Source organism: Podarcis gaigeae (genome assembly GCF_964106915.1).
Source record: "Podarcis gaigeae genome assembly, chromosome: 3".
Taxonomy (NCBI): Eukaryota; Metazoa; Chordata; class Lepidosauria; order Squamata; family Lacertidae; genus Podarcis; species Podarcis gaigeae.
The window spans coordinates 99,601,522-99,623,750 of record NC_139680.1 but is presented as its reverse complement, the minus strand read 5'-3'; the positions used below and the strand labels follow the sequence as shown (position 1 = coordinate 99,623,750).

General features: G+C 40.3%; 1 protein-coding gene and 2 long non-coding RNA genes across 3 annotated transcripts in view; 2 read left to right on the top strand and 1 right to left on the bottom strand.

Moving 5' to 3' along the window:
* HAAO (3-hydroxyanthranilate 3,4-dioxygenase) overlaps positions 1-22,229 on the top strand; it is a 41,084-nt gene that overhangs the window by 18,313 nt on the left and 542 nt on the right. Inside the window, exon 7 of the mRNA XM_083733778.1 lies at positions 21,178-21,323. Coding sequence (XP_083589904.1) covers positions 21,178-21,323 — 146 coding nt within the window. The remainder of the gene's footprint in view (positions 1-21,177; positions 21,324-22,229) is intronic.
* LOC310842077 overlaps positions 500-22,229 on the bottom strand; it is a 29,546-nt gene continuing 7,816 nt past the window's right edge. The window contains exons 2-4 of the long non-coding RNA XR_014562825.1: positions 2,701-2,897; positions 1,700-1,810; positions 500-707 (exon numbers count right to left, since the gene is read on the bottom strand). This is a non-coding gene — a long non-coding RNA (uncharacterized lncRNA). The remainder of the gene's footprint in view (positions 708-1,699; positions 1,811-2,700; positions 2,898-22,229) is intronic.
* Positions 17,069-18,578, top strand: LOC310842133. The gene is made up of 3 exons (XR_014562908.1): positions 17,069-17,172; positions 17,929-18,039; positions 18,456-18,578. It is a non-coding gene; the product is annotated as an uncharacterized lncRNA (long non-coding RNA).

The window sequence follows — 22,229 nt, the reverse complement described above, 5'->3', positions numbered from 1 at the left end:
TCTTAGTGTTGAAAGGGATAGAGTGGGGAGAGGGGAAGGATCTGGACAGTCTGAGCCAGTGGTTCATAGATCCCACTCGAAAAAGCCAAAAGGAGCTGTGTAATAGGAAGCTGAATTGATGGCTTGAAACATGAGTTTTGATTAAAAAAAATAGGGAGTTGATGAACGTTTTGAAAGCAGAGGAAATGAGAGCAAGTGATATATAGAGTCAGTGAATTCTTTTTGATTAACCAAGAAATCGACACATTGTGCATAACAACATATGCCCACCATTCTCTTGAAATCCAAGCTCCTCATGTTTCAAGTGTTCCTAAATGATTGACTTTGCAGAATACAGTGAGCAAAAATCTCCCCTTTCATGCTGATTCAGCTGCTATCATATATTGCAGCCAAAATAGTCCTGGCCATTTTGAACCCACTTACCCCCCTGTCTTGGACCATTACACCACAGCATATAGCATATTTGAAAGAAAGGAAAACACAAGAAGGGTTGACAAGCTGAGGGGGAACAGAATAAATGTTTATTATTTTAGGAAGGCAGAATCTTGAGGTGACTCTCGGCCTATTTTAAAAGTTTGCATTGCAGAAATCAGAATCATCACAGCATTTGATTTCCCGACGGATACCATTTTGAGTAGGACAAGGCACATCGCACACCACCATATTCTTCAATGCACAGTCGAGTATTTTATCTCTAAACACCCCATCTGAGACAACGTGTGAAGAGGAAGAAAGAGGAAAAGAGAAAAGAGTGAAGATATGTATCATTCTCATCCTCAGTTACCACAATGATTAACTGGATTTCACATAAAATATCCAAGGTGCTTTCCATTAAAAAAAACCTGGTAATACTGATGGCTGAAAGAATAAAGAAACACAAGGGCTGAATCTAGACACACACACACACACACACACACACACACACAACATTTTAGGAAAATGTGTTGTAAACTTTATAATGGGAAATCACGTTGGAGAAAGATGGGACTCCACAGTGCCATCCAGTGTCACAGTGTTATATTGAATATAAAATGCTTTTTCTTTACTATTGCAGCTGAGTCCAAGGTTCAATATTCTGGGGAAACAAAGCTATTCTGAATACAGGTACACATGTCTCTCTCCACTTTTTCTACAGCCCCTAAATCTGCTCTAGAATGTAGAGAGAAACATGCAAACTAGTTTAGGAAGCATATATGGGAAGGAGGGGAGTGGAGTATTGTCTGGTACCCACATGCGTACAGTGGGATATTGCAGTGAAACCTAAGTATGCTTGGAGGGTTTGAGACCAGAGAGCTGTGTTTTATAGAATTGGGTCATACACCCTCTTTTCTGGTGATGTAAGTATCTTATTTGTCCTTCTTTTAATTATTTCAATGTGCTTGGGGGGGGGGTGACAAGAAATTTTCTGCACCGGGTACCACCTGACTTTGCTACGCCACTGGGTGATGGGGGAAATAAGACCTTCTCTTCCGTTCTACACTAACACTCTCTTCAACTATGCAACAGTCAGGAAAGAAATGTCTGAACTTGTTGCATACAAGCTCAGACTGCATGCTTGAAGCTGTGCTTCAGACAAAGGCATTTCCATAAATTATTCCCCATTGCTGTATCACTAAGCTGAAAGAAATGGAAAATAAGCAGAAGGGGAATGTGGACTATGGAACCCAAACAAGGCACAACCTTTGCAGCTGTTTCTTACCTTCGAGGGTGGTGATGCCAACACAGGTTCCTCCATCATCAACTTCACATGTTTGGTGTTTGCATGGCATTCCTGGTATCATAATTAGGCATTTTGCACAGAGGCGAGCATCTGCTCCAAAAGACAAAACCAAAATGTTGTGAATAATGGAGGGTTGCTTTGATTGATGGATTATATTTCTATGCTGCTTTTCATTCAAAGAAACCCCAAAGTGTCTTAGAAACAATGAATGACAATAGGGTAATAGAGCATCAGAAATACATCACAAATAATAAGACAGAAAACAGCAGAAATCATACAGAATAATTAACAAGATTTTAAAAAAGTAATAGCCAAATGGCCACGGAATTTCCCTAAGCCTCTGTAAAATATTAAATGGAGAAATGGAGAAAGAGAAAGCCCCCAGACCACTTCTGAAGGACTTTCTGCTTGCAAAGCTGGGTGGATTTTTCATGGCTTGTTCTTTAAAGAATTGATCCCAAATAGTTTTTATTAAAGATTTCTTGTGCTACAGAAGGCTTGCCCACATCTTGAGTATTATTTTCTATTTGCAAAGTATCTCTACCCGGTAAAGGAGTCAGTTTCCCTGCTTGAATATTAGGGAGAGTTGCTTAAATACATAAAATGTTGAACAGATTCTAACAGGCTGCAGTAAAGAAAGACATGTGAAGCAGGGCCTCTCCATCATAGATTGCAGGGGGTTGGACTAGATGACCCTTGGGTCACATCCAACTCTAAGATTCTCTGATTCTCTGATCAGCTTCACTGCAACAACAGCTGCCCTTGGCTCGCCCTCTCCCTCAATTGCCACCTAGCAACAGTCTTTCCATTAAGGTGCAACAGAGGGAGAGAAAAGAAGAATTTCCATTTAACTGACTCAGTTCAGATTCTATGGAGAGAGCATAAATTTGGTTTGGTTCATACTTCTGCCTGCCAACCTGCACTTAACCTGCCTCCCTTGGCTGACAGTGCTTTTCCCAGCTCTTGCAAAAAGAACATACCTCCAGGCGTGAGGAACAGGAAAACAAAGATTGCAAGAAGTAGTTGACTTGGGATGGACATCTTGGTATCAAAAGGTGTGTTCTCCTGCAGAGGCCCAAATCACAGAGGAATAGATGTGGACCTTTACTGGATTCCTCCAGGGTGGAGAAGATTCTTCCTTTGATCCTTTTAATGACACCTTAGAGATCATGGTGTCCTCAGAAAGGAACTATAAAGATAAATGGGTGGGCCATAACATCATGAACTGGCCACTCATCACAGAACAAAAATCCCAATTTAAATGAGAACTTGAAGTGTGGGTGGATCAGATTCTTTGGTGTCAGGGCTTCAATGACCTCTGCAAGTCTCCACTGGCACACCTGCCACTTTTAGGACCAAATAAATGCAGGGCAGAATCAAAAATATCATCAATGCTTGCCCAAAAATAAATGGGCAATGGTTTTAACGTTTAATTCAACTTTTAGGTGTTGAATGGTCTCTTTAAATTTGAAGGTTCATTATTGTTCCACAAGATGTGTATGTCTTTAAGGGCCAGAGCAAATAACGTGACCTAGTTTTACAGCCGTGAAACAGTATGGCAGGTGCTGCTAAGTTGTGTTAATTAAGCTGTGTCAGCAATTGGGTATAGTATATAAAGAGCAGCACCTCGCTCTCTCAGTACACTGGTGGTTCGGTTGGTCGATGGGTCTTGTTTACTGATACATTAATTGTGAAAGGAGTTTTTGTTTATGTTATTAAAATCTAGCTAAAGTTATTTTGTGTTCCTTGTAATGTGTGGTCTCCCCAGCAAGCTCTCTGCAGCGCAACTAGTCTGCAAATAGCCAACATTAGGACCAAATAAATGCAGGACAAAATCAGAAACGTCATCAATTCTTGCCCAACAATAAATGGACAATGGTTTTAATGTTTCTAATTTGATATAATAAATCTGTAGAAATGACAATATAAACACCGCAAAGCCATACTTACCTCACAACCTTATGCATGCCCATTCAAAAATAACTTCAAGGAGACCTTTTAGCCTCACTAATATAGAAAAGATGGGAGTGACAATCTTATAGCAGATTTTGATAGCCAAGATGTGTAAATAAGCAGCAGAGTCCTGACGTTCCTGAAATACTAAATGCATTTCCCCACTCCCAAAGAAGAAGAAAATGTTATAGGATTTCCTTTCAACGTCTTTTGTTTTATTTTGTATTGAAGAGACTTCGTCCACTCAGTCAGTAAACCTACACCCGCTTACCAAGGAGTAAGCGCCACTGGACTAAGCAGAGTTCACTTCTGAGTAGACCCATACAGGATCACCTTTTTCAGGTTTCATTCAAGGAACAAGAGATGAGTCGTATAATGTTCATGGTAACGTCCAAATATCTAGTAATACTTTATTTAGAATTTCAGATTTTGGTTTTGAGTGCAAAATTAAGAATGTAAGAAGAGCTTGCTGGAACTGGCAACTAATTTGAATGGCTTTCAGTGACGTTTGGACATATTAATGGAAGATAAGGCTATCCGTGCCTAGTAGCCATGATAGTTATGCTTTGCCCCGAGGGTTGGAGACAGTATTACTGTGATGGCTTGGGACTCAAGCTCAGGCTCAGAACCAGAGGAGTCTCAGTCTGCACTGGATCCTTTGCCTATCATCTGAACCAAGTCTGGGGCCTGATCCTGAAGTGTCCCAGTCTGCACAGGTTCCCTTGCAACAAACACCAACTGGGCTGAGTCAGGTCCCTGAGCCTGCCCTGGCTCCAGATGCGGGGATTAGCTTGTTGCCTTCAGATGTTGTTTTTGTTTCAAACATTACAAATTGTGGATAAGACGGAGTGCTTCAGGAAGTGGCAGAGAGATATTTCTAAATTTGTCTGGCAGGGCAAAAAGCCTAGAATTAAGTTTAAGATACTAACTGATGCGAAAGAAAGAGGTGGCTTTGCCCTGCCGGACTTAAAGTTGTACTATGAAGCAGCAGCTTTCTGCTGGCTTAAGGACTGGCTACTTCTTGAAGACACGGATGTGTTGGATCTGGAAGGTTTCAACAATGCATTTGGTTGGCATGCATATCTATGGTATGACAAAGTTAAGATCAATAAGGCCTTTAAGAACCATATTGTCAGGAAAGCTGTATTTAATGTCTGGACAAAATACAAAGACTTGTTGGAAAACAAAACCCCAAGGTGGCTTTCACCTCTGGAGGCTAAGGCCCGGAAGAGACTCAATATGGAGGCCAACTGGCCAAAGTATTGGGAAATATTAGAAAAAGATGGTGACAATTAGAAATTGCAGAGTTTGGAGAAAATGAAGGATAAAGTGCTAGACTGGTTACATTATGCTCAGATTAAAGAAGTTTTTAAAAATGACAAAAAGCTAGGATTCCAGGTGGAAAAATCGAAGTTAGAGACAGAACTGTTAGAACCAAAGAGTAAGATATTATCAAGAATGTATAACTTGCTGTTGAAATGGAACACACAAGATGAAATGGTTAAATCTGCTATGATAAGATGGGCACAGGACATTGGGTATAATATTATGTTTGAAGACTGGGAAAGGTTGTGGACCACTGGGCTGAACTTCACTGCATGTAATGCTCTGAAGGAAAATGTAATGAAAATGATATATAGATGGTACATGACCCCTGTTAAACTTGCTAAAATATACCACTTGTCCGAAAATAAATGTTGGAAATGTAAGGAAAATGAAGGAACATTCTTTCACCTCTGGTGGACTTGCCCGAAAGTGAAGGCCTTCTGGGAAATGATATATAACGAGCTGAAAAAAGTATTTAAGTATACTTTCACTAAGAAACCAGAGGCCTTCCTCCTGGGTATAGTCGGCCAGAAGGTGTTAAAGAAGGACCGAACATTCTTTATGTATGCTACAACGGCAGCAAGGATACTCATCGCTAAGAACTGGAAAACTCAAGATTTACCCACACTGGAAGAATGGCAGATGCAGCTGATAGACTATATGCAACTGGCGGAAATGACCGGCAGAATCCGAGACTTGGGAGAAGAAAAGATTGAAGAAGATTGGAGGAAATTTAAGATTTATTTACAAAAATATTGTAATTTGGTGGAATGTTAAGAAGGGTGCTTGATTACAAAAAATTGGCCATCACTAATCTGGATTTGAATTGGAAGATAAGTGAGATTTTAGAAAACAAAAATTGCTGAAGAATTGTTATTTATCATTTAAAAGAGTGACTATAAATTACATGATAATTTGCTTGGAAAAATGTATTGACAATGTAAGTGTGAACGGGAAACGTGAGGAAGTCCAAAAAGGTTTGAAAATTTGTTAAGACAAAAGGAATGTTGTTTATTATTTTTGTATTTTTTATAAAAAACCCTAATAAATATCTTTATAAAAAAAAAAAAGCTTGTTGCCTTCAGCTGGGCCATCACTTACAGCTGCTCCACTACCGGTTTGGTCAGGGGAGGTTGAGGCAGCCCCTGACATCTCCCTAGCTGCAGAGACTAAGGTCTGAGAGAAGGAGAGACCTGAGTACTTGCAGGAGGAGTGCTCACCTTCGAGCGAAACAGGGAGGTGAGTCACCGGGGGATCAGGACCGGCCGTTACCCCAACAAAGATAAAAGGCTGTCAGACCCCGCCCCAGGTTGCGGGAGCAACATTGCTGTATGCCAGATCCTGTACCTTGCCTGGTTTTCTGCCTCGTGTCCTGCCTTGACCCTGTCGGACTGACTCCTAGCAGAACCTTTAGATTCTGGAATGGACCTGGACCAAGGTTCTCGTGTTACCCCCGGGCCCAGCACAATTACTTCCAAATATCAGTAAATAATGAATTGTTGTGGAATTCTGGAAAACTGAATTTAGGAATCAAGAAATGAGACAGAATCCAAAATTAACAAATGTGTCAGTTGTCATAGTGCTTCTCTCCCATGGCATGTGTGTATAAGCTGCCTGCCTCTTCTTAGTCAATGTGTGTGGCCACTGGCATGAACCCCTTGCACCTTCAGGATTTCCCTGGAGTTGAAAAAGAGGATCCATCTCTGCACTAATATATTTCCCCTTTAAATGTTGACATGGCAAGCTTGGACATGGCAATTCTTGGAAACAGATTTGACACAGTCATCAGCCTTCACCCTCCTGCAAAGAATAAAAATTATATACTGTTTCTCTTTAGCTTGCCATCCTTTCTTGGTTATTTCTTTTCTTTTCTTTCAAGTGTGATATATGCAGTGGTGCAATAGTCCAAGATAGTGGGGGGGGGGGTTGAGTGGGTTCAAATTAGTCAGTGCTATTTCAGCTGCAGTATCATAAGGTACAGTAAAGGTAAAGAGACCCCTGACAGTTAAGTCCAGTTGTGAACAACTCTGGGGTTGCAGCGCTCATCTCGCTTTACAGGCCGAGGGAGCCGGTGTTTGTCCTCTCCGCAGACAGTTTTTCCAGGTCATGTGGTCAGCATGACTAAGCCGCTTCTGGCACAAACGAACACCGACACCAGAGCAGCATACGGAAACGTTATTTACCTTCCTGCCGGAGCGGTACTTATTAATCTACTTGCACTTTTTGGTGTGCTTTTGAACTGCTAGGTTGGCAGGAGCTGGGACAGAGCAACGGGAGCACACCCCGTTGCGGGGATTCAAACCGCCAACCTTCTTTTTTTTCAAATAATATTTATACAACAAGAAAAAAAACACACAATAACACAAATACCAAATTACACACAAATTACAAAAATAACCATAGACACATAATTTTCTTGGCAAACAATAAAACATCTATTGGTCTTAACACTAAAGACCCAACTTCCCGTCTATTCCATATTTCAAATTCATATTACTTATTGCCAATACACATTTTTTTCATAATTAAACTTATTCTCAATAAATCTAATTTCTTCTATCTACCTAGCAACTATTACTGAAGTTCCTCGAATGCTGCAACAGAATTTAAACTACTATATTTATTTTTCAGATATTCTTTGAAAACCTCCCATTTAGAAACAAATTCCTGTTTTGATTTATTCTTTATTTTTTCTGATAAACCATCTAATTCGGCATATTCTGTCAGCTTTTGGATCCAATCTTGTATAGAGGGGATTTCATTACTCTTCCATTTTGCTGCAATCAAAACTCTTGCTGCTGCCGTCGCATATAAAAAGATACCCTTCCTCTTTTGTGGAATATCCAAATCTGTTATTTCCAGGAGGTAGGCCTCTGTTTTTTTATTGAAAGAGTTCTTTAGCATTTTTTGCAGTTCTGCATGTATACTCTCCCAGAATACCTGTATTTTCCTACATGTCCAGCACATATGGTAGAATGTTCCTGAGTCCCCGCATCTCCAACAATTACTTGACACATTTTTATACATTTTTGAAAGTTTCCATGGTGTTACATACCATCGATGTTGCATTTTTTGAAAGTTCTCTCTAATCGTGTAACAGTTTGTGAATTTCCAATTGATCTTCCATAAATTTTCCCATTGGGCCATGGTTATTGAATGGCCAAAATCCTGGGACCACCTCACCATTGCCACTGTTACCTCCTCCTCCGATAAGTTTTGGAAAGAGTTTTTCTTTTAGAATTTACAAGATCAGATTCGAATTGGGAAATATCTACTGAGAACCCCTTTTGTTTGTCAGATTTAAATTTTTCAAATAACTGATGGTATTGGAACCAGTCTGAAATGTGTTCTCTTATTTCCTCAATTTTTTTAAATTTTATTTGGTTATCTTCATTTTTTAGAAGTATTTTATATGTTGGCCAGCTTTCCTGAGTATTTTTCCGTTTTACTGCTATGGCTTCTACTGGAGAAGTCCACCACGGGACTTTAGGCTCCATCAGGTCTTTATATTTTTCCCCATACAGCAAAGAGTGACTTTCTTATTATATGGTTGGTAAATTTTTTTATGAATTTTCGCTTTTCCATATGTTAGGTAGGCGTGCCATCCCCAACGGTTGTCAAAACCTTCCAGGTCCAGGAGGTCCGGATCCTGCAACGTGCACCAATCTTTTAGCCAGGTGAAACAGGCTGCCTCATAGTAAAGTTTTAGATCGGGTAGGGAAAAGCCTCCTCTCTCTTTTATGTCTATTAAGATCAGGTGTTTAATCCTAGGTTTCTTCCCTTCCCACAGAAATTTGGAAATTTCTCTTTGCCATATCATGAGACAACCTGCTTCACCCAGTATCGGAATCATTTGAAATAAAAAGATTAATTTTGGAAGCACATTCATCTTTATAATGGAAATCCTACCCAGAAATGTTAATTTTAGTTTACTCCAGGTTACCAAGTTTTTTTCTAATCTCTAGCCAAGTTTTGGTGTAATTATCCTGAAATAAGTTTATGTTCTTGGGGGTGATCCAAATACCCAAGTATTTCACTTTTGAAGAGATTTTCAGGCCTTTTCTTCTGTGGTTACATTTTTAACAAGCATTTTTGTTTTTGTTATATTCAGCTTAAAGCCTGCCACTACTCCAAATTCTTTAATCAGTTCCAGCACTCTTTTCAGACTTTCTTTAGGGTTTTCAGTCATAACAAGTAGATCATCCGCGAAAGCTTTAATTTTATATGTTTTGTTTCCCAGAGTGATGCCTTTAACAAGCTGATCCCTTCTTATCTGATTGTTCAAGACTTCCATCACCAAGATAAATATCAGTGGAGACAGTGGGCAGCCCTGTCTGGTTCCCTTGTTTATTTTGCACTCCTCAGTAATTCTTCCGTTGATGATCAATTTTGCATATTGTTCCGAATAGATGGCATTTATTCCTTTACAAATATTTTCTCCCAGCCCGATTTCTTCCATTAATTTTTTCATAAACTTCCAGGACACGTTATCAAAAGCTTTTTCAGCGTCTACCAACATAATAGCTGCTGTTTTATCAATTTTAATATCCAAATATTCTAATACATTAATCACACATCTAATATTGGATTGCATAAATTGTCCGGGAAGAAATCCGGTTTGATCTTTATGAATTATCTCTTTCAGCACCATTTTTAATCTATTTGCAAGAATGTCTGCGAATATCTTGTAATCGTTATTTAGCAATGCAATGGGTCTGTAATTGGCCATGTTTGAGGCATCTGTTCCCTGTTTATGGATAAGAGGAATAAAGCTGTCCTTCCAGGTTTTCGGAAGTTTTCCATTTGCCAGAATATTATTCATTAGGTCTTTCATGGGAAGAAATAATGCTTGTTCTAACTTTTTATAGTAATTAGCTGGAAGTCCATCTGGGCCCGGTGTCTTCCCTAATTTTGATCTCTGTATAGCTTGTTGCACCTCCATAGCTGTTATTGGTGAGTTCAAGATTTCAGTTTTTTCCTTAGGTATTATTGGTAGTTTATTTTTGCCCAAATAATCAATTATTTTTTCTAGAGTCTCTGGACCTTCCTTATATAGTTTTCCGAAAAAAACTAGCAAAGTTTTTACTAATTTCCTTCGGTTCTTGAATCCATTTGTCTTCAATTTTAATTTTATTGATAATTCTATCTTCCTTTTTCTTCTTTAATTGCCAGGCCAGAGGTTTACCAGGTTTATTTGCAAACTCAAAATTTCTATGTCTCAACCATTTTATCTTCCATTCTATCTCTTCATTTATTATCATGGAGAATTGCGTCTGTAAAATTTTTATACTTTGCTTAATTAGTTCATCATCCGGTTTTTGGAAAAGGATCCTTTCCTTTTTTCTAATTTCCTCCCAGATGTCCATTTTCTTGTTTTCCTTTATTTTCCTTTGGAATGTGTTTTGTTGTATAAAGAAGCCTCTTATGACGGCTTTACCCGCGTCCCAAACCGTCTCTAGATCTACTCCTTGATTTAAATTAAACTTAAAATATTCTTCTAAGATTTGCTTGGCCTTCTGTACAATTTTTTCATTGTTTAGCATACTCTCATTAAGTTGCCACCTTTTAACCTTTTCTTCTTTTCCTTTAAAGTTAACCCAGACCGCGCTGTGATCAGAAATTGTCCTTGGATGGATTTCTGCTTTTGTAATATTATTTAATAAATCCTTTGTTGTCCAGATCGTGTCGATTCGTCCCGCCAATTTATGTGGCTCTGAGTAATGTGTAAATTCTTTCTCTGTTGGATTCTTAAACCTCCAAGCGTCAAACAAATTCAGGAGTTCTGTTAATTGGGAAAATGTAGTTGGGAGTTTGTTCTGCCTCTTTTCTTTCTTCTTTATTGTCCTGTCCATGTTTGGATTGACTACTCCATTAAAATCTCCTAATAATATAATTTCCCCCCCTAAATATTCTATGACTTTTTCTTCCAGGAATTGATAGAATTCGGATTTTCTTTCATTTGGTCCATAAATTCCAATAACTACCACTTTCTCATTATTGATCTTAACCTCTATAATCACTGTTCGACCTTTTTCATCATTGTAAAGCAGTTTTGGCTCCATCTGAGGTTTTACATAAATTACCAGCCCTCTCTTTTTTTCTTTACTTCATGCAATAAACTCAAGCCCCAATCTCTTATTTATTAATACTCTTTTACAATGCCTCCCGCAGTATCCTAGAACAGCCCAATCAGCATGTGTCAGGGAATGGTCTGAATCAGAGGACTGGGGAATGCATTCTCAGGCAGATCAGATCCCTTTAAAGAGGAGCTGGAGGAGTGGGAAGATTCATGCCCCTTGTCTCCAACAGTTTCAGAAGCAGGGAGAGACACAGACACAGAGCATCTTAGACAGGAGTTGAATAGCTACGAGATAATGGAAAGAAAAACAGAAGGGAAGGAACAGCCAGCAGAGACATCATTATAGAGTATGGGAGACCCTCCCTCCCCCAAAACTAGGAGGTCTGTCCGTATTAGAGAACAAAGAATGCAGAGAGGAGGAACTTCTCGTTGACGCCCGGGATATTGTGGGAGGATTCATAGTAGCCAACTTCTTTTTTTTAAATAAATATTTATTAAAGATTTTCTTAATACAATAGAAAAAACAAACAAAATAACATATAATTTTTCAATATCCATATTTTCTTCACTTCTTTGGACTTCCTCGCAACTCTCGTTCCTGCGTTCCAAATTTTCGAGCTTTACCCAGCAATTTATCACCTTATTTCAATTCTTATATTATATTTTTCCAATATTGTATCCCTAATTTTAGATAATTTAGCCCAAACCTTAAAAGCTTAATTTTAACATAATATTTATCCAAAATTTATCTTTTCTTATATTTTCATTTATCTTCATATTCCTTTTAACTAACTTATTGGTGCCATATTGTTAATAATCTTACATCTTTCTTAACATTCATACAATTTACAATATTTTTGTAAATAGTCCTTAAATTTCTTCCAGTCCTCCTCCACAGCCTCTTCTCCCAGGTCTCGGATTCTGCCAGTCATTTCTGCTAGCTCCATATAGTCTATCAGTTGCATCTGCCATTCTTCCAGTGTGGGCAAATCTTGGGTTTTCCAGTGCTTAGCAACGAGTATTCTTGCTGCTGTTGTTGCATACATAAAAAATGTTCGGTCCTTCTTTAACACTCTCTGGTCGACGATGCCCAAAAGAAAGGCCTCTGGTTTTTTAGGGAAGGTATACTTAAATACCTTTTTCAACTCGTTATATATCATTTCCCAGAAAGCCTTAACTCTAGGGCAGGTCCACCAGAGGTGAAAGAACGTTCCTTCAGTTTCTTTACATTTCCAACATTTATTATCAGACAAATGGTATATTTTTGCGAGCTTGACTGGGGTCATGTACCACCTATATATCATTTTCATAATATTTTCTTTCAAGGCATTACATGCCGTGAATTTCAAACCGGTGGTCCATAACCTTTCCCAGTCAGCAAACATGATGTTGTACCCAATGTCCTGTGCCCATTTTATCATAGCCGATTTGACCGTTTCATCTTGTGTATTCCATTTTAACAGCAAGTTATACATTCTTGAAAGTACCTTAGTCTTAGGTTCTAACAATTCCGTTTCCAACTTTGATTTTTCCACCTGGAATCCTATCTTTTTGTCCAACTTAAAAACCTCTTTAATCTGAGCATAATGTAACCAATCTCGCACTTTATCTTTTAATTTCTCCAAACTCTGCAACCTCCAATTATCTCCATCTTTTTCTAATATTTCCCAATATTTCGGCCATTTGGCCTCCATATTGAGTCTTTTCCGGGCCTTAGCTTCCATTGGTGATAACCACCTTGGGGTCTTGTTTTCCAATAAGTCTTTATATTTTGTCCAGACATTGAACACTGCTTTCCTGACAATATGGTTCTTGAAAGCCTTGTGACTTTTAACCTTGTCATACCACAAATATGCATGACATCCATAAGCATTATTAAAACCTTCCAGATCCAACACATCAGTGTTTTCAAGAAGCAGCCAATCTTTCAACCAGCAGAAAGCTGCTGATTCATAATACAACTTTAAGTCTGGCAGGGCAAAGCCCCCTCTTTCTTTAGCATCAGTTATAATAATAATAATAATAATAATAATAATAATAATAATAATTTATTATTTATACCCCGCCCATCTGGCTGAGTTTTCCCCAGCCACTCTGGGCGGCTCCCAATCAGTGTTAAAAACCGTACAGCATTACATATTAAAAACTTCCCTGAACAGGGCTGCCTTAAGATGTCTTCTGAACGTCAGGTAATTCTTTATCTCTTTGACATCTGATGGGAGGGCGTTCCACAGGGCGGGCGCCGCTACCGAGAAGGCCCTCTGTCTGGTTCCCTGTAGCCTCACTTCTTGCAATGAGGGAACCGCCAGAAGGCCCTCGGCGCTGGATCTCAGAGTCCGGGCTGAACGATGGGGGTGGAGACGCTCCTTCAGGTATACAGGACCGAGGCCGTTTAGGGCTTTAAAGGTCAGCACCAACACTTTGAATTGTGCTCGGAAACGTACTGGGAGCCAATGCAGATCTCTCAGAACCGGTGTTATGTGGTCCCGGCGGCCACTCCCAGTCACCAGTCTCGCTGCCGCATTCTGGATTAATTGCAGTTTCCGGGTCACCTTCAAAGGTAGCCCCACGTAGAGCGCGTTGCAGTAGTCCAAGCGTGAGATAACTAGAGCATGCACCACTCTGGCGAGACAGTCCGCGGGGAGGTAGGGTCTCAGCCTGCGTACCAGGTGGAGCTGGTAGACAGCTGCCCTGGACACAGAGTTAATCTGCGCCTCCATGGACAGCTGTGAGTCCAAAATGACTCCCAGGCTGCGCACCTGGTCCTTCAGGGGCACAGTTACCCCATTCAGGACCAGGGAATCCTCCACACCTGCCCGCCTCCTGTCCCCCAAAAACAGTACTTCTGTCTTGTCAGGATTCAACCTCAATCTTGAAGTTAATATCTTGAACTTAATTCTGGGCTTTTTGCCCTGCCAGACAAATTTGGAGATATCTCTTTGCCACCTCCCAAAACACTCTATTTTGTCCACAATCTGTAAAGTCTGAAACAAAAACAGCATTTTTGGCAATACATTCATCTTTATAGCAGCAATTCGGCCCGACAAGGAAAGTTTCAATCTTGACCAACCTTCTAAATCCCTTTTAATTTCTGACCAACACTTTTCATAGTTATCCTTAAATAGACTCAGATTCTTAGCTGTTATGTTTACCCCTAGGTATCTTACTTTTTTAACCACATTTAACTCTGTCTCTTTCTGAAACCTTTCTGATTCTAAAGGTGTCAATTTTTTTTCCAAAACCTTAGTTTTCTGCTTGTTAAGTTTAAATCCCGCCACCCGACCAAACTCCTGAATCAATTGTAATACCCTTTTCGTACTAGACTCTGGCTCCTGTAGGGTCAAAACTAGGTCATCTGCAAATGCTTTAAGTTTATACTGTTTCGCTCCGACCTGAATTCCTTCCACCAACCGGTCTCCTCTAATCATATTCAAGAGCACCTCCAGGACCAAAATAAATAGCAAAGGGGAAATAGGGCAACCTTGTCGTGTTCCTTTTTCGATTTTGAACTCTTCCGTCACCACATTGTTCACTATCAATTTAGCCTTTTGTTCTGAATAAATTGCATCTATCCCATTCTCAAATCCCCGTCCCACTCCCATCCCTTCCAAGTTTTTCTTCATAAACTTCCATGAAATATTATCAAAGGCCTTCTCCGCATCTATAAATATTAACACTGCTTTTGTATTAATATTTGTTTGCAAAAGTTCCAAAATATCAATAATGTTCCTTGTGTTAGCAAACAAATGTCTGCCTGGGAGAAAGCCTGCCTGGTCCTTGTGAATTACTTCATTTAAAACTTTTTAAAATCTGCTTGCTAAAATGTCTGCAAATATTTTGTAATCCACATTTAGGAGGGAGATGGGGCGGTAGTTCTTAAGTTGTGTCTTTTCAGTTTCTAGTTTGGGTATCAATGTGATGAAAGCTTCTTTCCACGACTCCGGTGCCTTCTTCCCCTCCATAATTTCATTGCAAACCTCCATTAATGGATGTATCAAATAGTCTTTCAATGTCTTATAATATTTGCAGGTAAGCCCATCTGGCCCTGGAGATTTGCCCAGTTGCATGTTCTGAATGGCTTCTTCAATCTCTTGTTGTGTTATTTTATAGTTCAGGATTGTTCTATTTTCCTGAGACAGCCTTGGTAGACCATTCTTTATCAAAAATTGATCTATCTCCACCTCGTTTTGCGGCCCTTGTGTATATAGTTGTTTAAAATATCTCTGGAAACACTTTCTGATCTCCACTGGGTTCTGAATATTTCTTCCTTCAATCTCTAAATTTGTGACCGTGTTCAATTTTTGTCTCTTTTTCAGCTGCCATGCTAACAGCTTTCCACATTTATTTGCCGATTCAAAAGATCTTTGTTTCATTAGCTTAACTTTCCATTCCACTTCCTGATTTATCAATTTAGAATATTGTGCTTGGTAGAGTTTAATTTCTCTTAAAATCTCCTTTGACTTCGGTCTCGATCTTAACTTCTTCTCACATTCTTTAATTTTCTCCAGGATCTTATCTTTTTTCTCATTCTGTGCTCTTTTCTTTATGGTGGTCTGTTGTATCAGAAACCCCCTCATAACCGCTTTACTTGCGTCCCAGACGGTTCAACTTCGCTCCTTGTGGAGGGATATGGATTTTTGCTTGCAACCAGATGACTGAATAAAAAGGACTATAAAATAGAAAGTGCTCGTTAATTCTTGTCTTTGAAGTCACTGAAGGGAGGGGAGGACTCTCCATGCCTTATAGCATGAAAGGGGAGGTTTTTGGCCAGAAACTGAAATGAAACAGTCATCAGCCTATGACCTTGTGAGTTTTTCATTTCATCATTTGCCTGTTATGTATGTGCTTTCTTGGCCAGCGGATGCATTTGCTCTGGTACACTTCCCACAGTGTACTGAAATTATATGAAGGCAGGCAGGAGTTGGGACATTGCTATCTGAGTTCAGCCAGATGGAACTATACTGTGTACCTTAAGTACAATGTGCAATTGCATTTTCTCTCTTTATGGGTTTCTTGTTTGTCCTGAATGCATTTCTAATGTGCAGGAGCTTTGTGTACCAATTTGTCAGGAACACTTTCTCTGGCAATCACGCTTTGAGAGCTGCTTCCGATTACCAGTTGCTGAAAATAACCGGAGGGGAGAAGACCCTTGTGCTTGGGTCCTTCAAGCCAGTTTCCCACAGGCATCTGGCTGACTCTTATGAGAACATAATGCTGGAGTGAATTGGTCATTGGCCTGATCCAGTAGGCTCTTTTCATCTTCTTAATTTTGCACTCAAAACCAAATTCTGAAATTCTAAAGTATTACTGGATAATCTGGACATTGCCATTAACATTACATGTCACATTTCATGAATGAAACCTGAAAAAAGGTGATCCTGTATGGGTCTACTCAGAAGTGAAATCTACTTAGTTAAATGGCGCTTACTCCTTGGTAAGTGGGTGTAGGTTTACTGACCGAGTGGATAAAGTCTCTTCAATACACTAGAACATCATGTTACAGATGGAATCCATTCCGGAGGCCCGTCCGTAACATGGAATTGATGCAAGCCAAAGCGCTGCATCTGCGCATGTGCACGGTGTGATTTAGTGCTTCTGCGCATGCACCAGTCGCAAAATCCAGAAGTAACCCTTTCCGGTACTTCCGGGTTGCTACGGGACGCAACACGTAAACACGTAACCTGAAGCGGATGCAACATGAGGTATGACTGTACAAAATAAAACAAAGGATGTTGAAAAGAAGTCCTATAACTTTCTTGTTCTTTGGGTGTGGGGGAATGCATTTAGTCTTTCAGGAACGTCAAGATTCTGCTTCTTATTTACACATCTTGGCTATCAAAATCTGCTATAAGTGTGCCAGTGGAGACTTGCAGAGGCCATTGAAGCCCTGACATCAAAGAATCTGTTCCACCCACACTTCAAATTCTCACTTAAACTGGGATTTTTGTTCTGCGATGAGTGGCCAGTTCATGATGTTACAACCCACCCACTGGGGCTCTGCTGGAGAACATACAGTGTCCTTTTGATACTAAGATGTCCTTCCCAAGTCAACAACTTCTTGCAATCTGTGTTTTCCTGTTCCTCACACCTGGAGGTATGTTCTTTTTGCAAGAGTTGGGAAAAGCACTGTCAGCCAAGGGAGGCAGGTTAAGAAAAGGAAAATGCAACTTAGGTAGTTTTATACTGAAGTATGAACCAAACCAAATTTATGCTCTGTCCATAGAATCTGAATTGAGGCAGTTAAATGGCCCTTCTTCTGTTCTCTCCCTCTGTTGCACCTTAATGGAAAGACTGTTGCTAGGTGGCGGTTGAGGGAGACTGACTCCTTTACTGGGTAGAGATACTTTGCAAATAGAAAATAAAACTCAAGATGTGGGCAAGCCTTCTGTAGCACAAGAAATCTTTAATAAAAACTATTTTTTTGAAAAAAAAGATGAGGGTAAACTACAGGTTCATCTCAGAGCTAAGGGTTGATGGCTCACCCCCCCCCCCATCCTGTGCCAACTCCTTTTAATCACATTTGGGGTCAATTCTTTAAAGAACAAGCCATGAAAAATCCACCCAGCTTTACAAGCATGAAGTCCTTCAGAAGTGGTCTGGGGGCTTTCTCTTTCTCCATTTCCCCATTTCACATTTTACAGCTGCTTAGGAAAACTCCGTGGCCATTTGGCTATTACTTGTTTAAAATCTTTTTAATTATTCTATATGATTTCTGCTGTATTTCTGATGCTCTATGATGCTATTGTCATTCATTGTTTCTAAGACACTTTGGGTTTCCTTTGAATGAAAAGTGGCATAAAAAAGCAACCCTCTGTTATTCACAACATTTTTGCTTTCTCTTTTGGAGCAGATGCTCGCCTCTGTATAAAATGCATCGTTATGATACCAGGAGTACCATGCAAACATCAAATATGTGAAGTTGGTGATGAAGGAATCTGCATTGGCATCATCACCTATAAAAGTAAGAAACAGCTGCAAAGGTTGTGCCTTGTTTGGGCTCCATGGTCCACATTCCCCTTCTGCTTATTTTCCATTTCATTTAGCTTAGTAATATATCAAACGGGAATAATTCATGGAAATGCCTTTGTATGCGTTATAACACTATGACACTGGATGGCACTGTGGAGTCCCATCTTTCTCCCATTATGAAGTTTACAACATGATTTCCTAAAACGTTTTTTTATATCTATTTCTAGATTCAGCCCTTGTGTTTCTTTATTCTTTCAGCCATCAGTATTACCAGGCTATTTAATGGGGAGCACCTTGGATATTTTATGTCAATTCCGCTTAATCATTGTGGGGGACTGAGGGTGAGGATGATACAAACCTTCACTCTTTTCTCTTTTCCTCTTTCTTCCTCTTCACACCTTGTCTCAGATGAGAAGTTTATAGATAAAATACACGATTGTGCAAAGAAGGATAAAGTGTGGTGTGAAAATTCTTCTCAGCGAAATGACCTGCTTCAGGAACTCAGGTGCTGTGATGATACTGATTTCTGCATCTCTTTCTTCTCCATCTCTGCCTATAAGACACCACTAGATGCAGCAGCCATCGGAGGGGTTGAGGTAGGCAGGGCAACGTTGCTCACCTGCATTCCCAATGCTGAGCATTCCTAAGAGGAGGAAAGGTAAGACACGGGGTAGGGAGTTCAGAGAAGAAGAAGAAGAAGAAGAAGAAGAAGAAGAAGAAGAAGAAGAAGAAGAAGAAGAAGAAGAGGAGTAGTAGTAGTAGTAGTAGTAGTTTAGATTTGATATCCCGCTTTATCACTACCCTAAGGAGTCTCAAAGCGGCTAACAATCTCCTTTCCCTTCCTCCCCCACAACAAACACTCTGTGAGGTGAGTGAGGCTGAGAGACTTCAGAGAAGTGTGCCTGGCCCAAGGTCACCCAGTAGCTGCGTGTGGAGGAGCGGAGATACAAACCCGGTTCACCAGATTACGAGTCAACTGCTCTTAACCACACCACCACACTGGGTCCCAGTGAGGTGCAAACATGGTGGCAGGAGCACTGGACTACCTCTGCTAAGCCTCTTCCTTCCTCAGAACTAACAGTGACTCTTGGCGTTGGGAAGGCAGGTGTTGGGAAGAAGCTGCCCAGCTTGTGCTGCTCCACCATGCATGAAGTGTTGGCCTGAGGGTTTTTAAAATTAAAAGACCTTAAAGGCCAACCTCAGAACAGGATTTGAAAGGGCAGAGAGTGTTTCAGACTGTTTCAAAACTATCAGGAAATGCAGGGTATTAAATTTTGAAGTGCTGCGTAATCAGTTTTGCTCCATATTGGCCGAGAGAATCCCTAGAAGGCATTTGAACGCACAGTAGTGGCAGTAAACATATATGCTTAATGTTGTCTGTATTTGTGACAAAGCAGGAGTTGAAAGACCTAATGGGCAGCAGGTTTAAAGAAGCTAGTGAAGGGCAGGAAAAGCAGTCGTGGACTGTTAGATAATTTGAAATTTGGCCCTTGTCATTTCTACCCATATGTTTGAATCTTCTGAAACACCAAGCATTAATATGACAATATCACATGTTCTTGCAATAAGCTTTCTGATGGGCAAACATCTGTCACAGCTTCTAAAGCAATCAGAAATATATATATATATATATATATATATATATATGCAGGTTTTGGTGTCCTCGGGTGTCTTCCCGTGTAAAAGTTGGGGTGTCTAGGCGACGTTTCGACGAGGTCTCACTCGTCATCTTCAGGCTGGTGCTTTCGGCTTCTTGTTACTGGAACAGAGCGGGATCTCAATGTTTGAGTTCCTATAAATACTGTAGAGGGGGTGTGGTGTCTAGCCTCCAATGTTCTGGGCAGAGAGGAAGTTCCCAGGCTAGTGTGCCTTTTCTTCTTTTGTTCCTTAATTACTTGAGAGATACCTTGAGTGATTTCTTGAGTGATATCCTGAGTACCACTTAGGTGGGTCATTAGGTGTGGATTAGTTGCTAAAGTCTTTGTGTCTTGACCTCTTGAACTTGAACTCCATAAACACAATATCAAAACAGCCTTTTGCACCAACCAAAAAATAGCCAATATCCTCAGAAACCCCAAGGATAAAATCCAGTTGGAAAACCAAGGGATCTATGAAATACCCTGCAAAGTCTGCCCAGCCACGTACATTGGACAAACAAACAGACGAATAAATGCACGTATCGCAGAACACAAGAATGCCGTCAAAAAAGAAGAAAAAACTTCCTCTCTTTTCCAACACATGAAAGAAACAGGACACGAAATTAATTTTGCAGATTCCAAATTGCTCTTTAACACGGAACATCACCACAAGAGAATAATCATGGAAGCCATCGAGATAGAGAAACACCCTCACAACATGAACAAGCGTGACGACACATCCCGCTTGCCAGACATCTGGAAATTAGCCCTCCCCACAAAAACTGACACCAGATCCAGAGGCACACAGAACGCCAACACCAATCAACCACACCAGACCCAAACCCAGACCCTCTCCACAGATGAATTACTGACACCATCCAGTAGCCAATCCATGGTGGCACCTCCGGATGCTGCACCCCCCTGCAATCCCTACACAGATCTGGCTGACACAAGCCACAAAACCACAGCTCGCCCCTATACACGAAACCAAGCCAAAGCACAACTAAGTGCAATACAGCCATCTTCTCAGGAAAACTCTTCACAAAGTTCAAGAGGTCAAGACACAAAGACTTTAGCAACTAATCCACACCTAATGACCCACCTAAGTGGTACTCAGGATATCACTCAAGAAATCACTCAAGGTATCTCTCAAGTAATTAAGGAACAAAAGAAGAAAAGGCACACTAGCCTGGGAACTTCCTCTCTGCCCAGAACATTGGAGGCTAGACACCACACCCCCTCTACAGTATTTATAGGAACTCAAACATTGAGATCCCGCTCTGTTCCAGTAACAAGAAGCCGAAAGCACCAGCCTGAAGATGACGAGTGAGACCTCGTCGAAACGTCGCCTAGACACCCCAACTTTTACACGGGAAGACACCCGAGGACACCAAAACCTGCATTCCTGTACCCGTGAAAATCTACGAAAGCATATATATATATATATATATATATATATATCTTTTCTACCTCTGGATTTTCTTTGTTTTTAGATGAACTTTTGAAAGAAATGCCTTTCCCGTTAAACGAAGCCAAGGTCATGGATCCTTTTTCCTTTCAAGGCTGGCTGAACGATCATCGTGAAGAGATAGATCAGAAGAAATCCTTCAGACTTTTTGGAGACAGCTCTGAAACTGAGGTAGAAAAAACATGAGTACTTTGAAAAGGAGGAGTTGAGTGAATTATTTTTTCAGTTGAACAGGCAGCCTCCTGTGGAGAAGTGTTTTTTATATCTTATTCCGGGGCAGAGAATAAATGATATGCAATGTTCCTCAAGGATAATCTAGCCTGAAGATGTCCATTCTCTCTCTCTTCTATTGTCCTTGCACAAGGATGAGAAATCTCAGCCCAATCTCTGTTGAACTCCCAGTAGATGAAGGCGGCTGTAGTCAAGCCATGTCTGAAAGAATGCAGGTTCCCAAACCCTGAACTAGGAGGAACTCTATAGGAATTGTATGCCCAACAGCCATTCTAGAGAGCTATACAGATTCCTGCTAATACACAAACTGATTTACACTAGTACATCCGAGGAACACTGATTTAGTCATCAAGAAAAGAAACAATTGACGTTAAATGTGCCTTTTCAGTTAACATTTAACATAAATAAAAATAGATATTTATATATATATAGGTTATATATTTATATAACTTATTCAAAGTGTTGGTGCTGACCTTTAAAGCCCTAAACAGCCTTGGCCCTGTATTCCTAAAGGAGCATCTCAACCCCATCATTCTGCCCAGACATTGAGGTTCAGCTCTGAGGGCTTTCTGGTGGTTCCCTCACTGCAACAAATGAGGTTACAGGGAACCAGGCAGAGGGCCTTCTCAGTTGTGGCTCTCTCCATGTGGAACGTCCTGTTCTACTCCATCTAGAAGCTGCTCACCAAAGTGTCAGGCAGTCTTTCTCATAGTGCTGTCTGAAATCCTCTTAGCTGGAGGTGCCAAGGATTCAATAACTTTCTGATTAAAAGGGTGAGCTCAACCACTGGGCCAATCCTACTCTCCCAATTCATGTAGAAATGGTAGCACTGGGACTGGTGCCCAT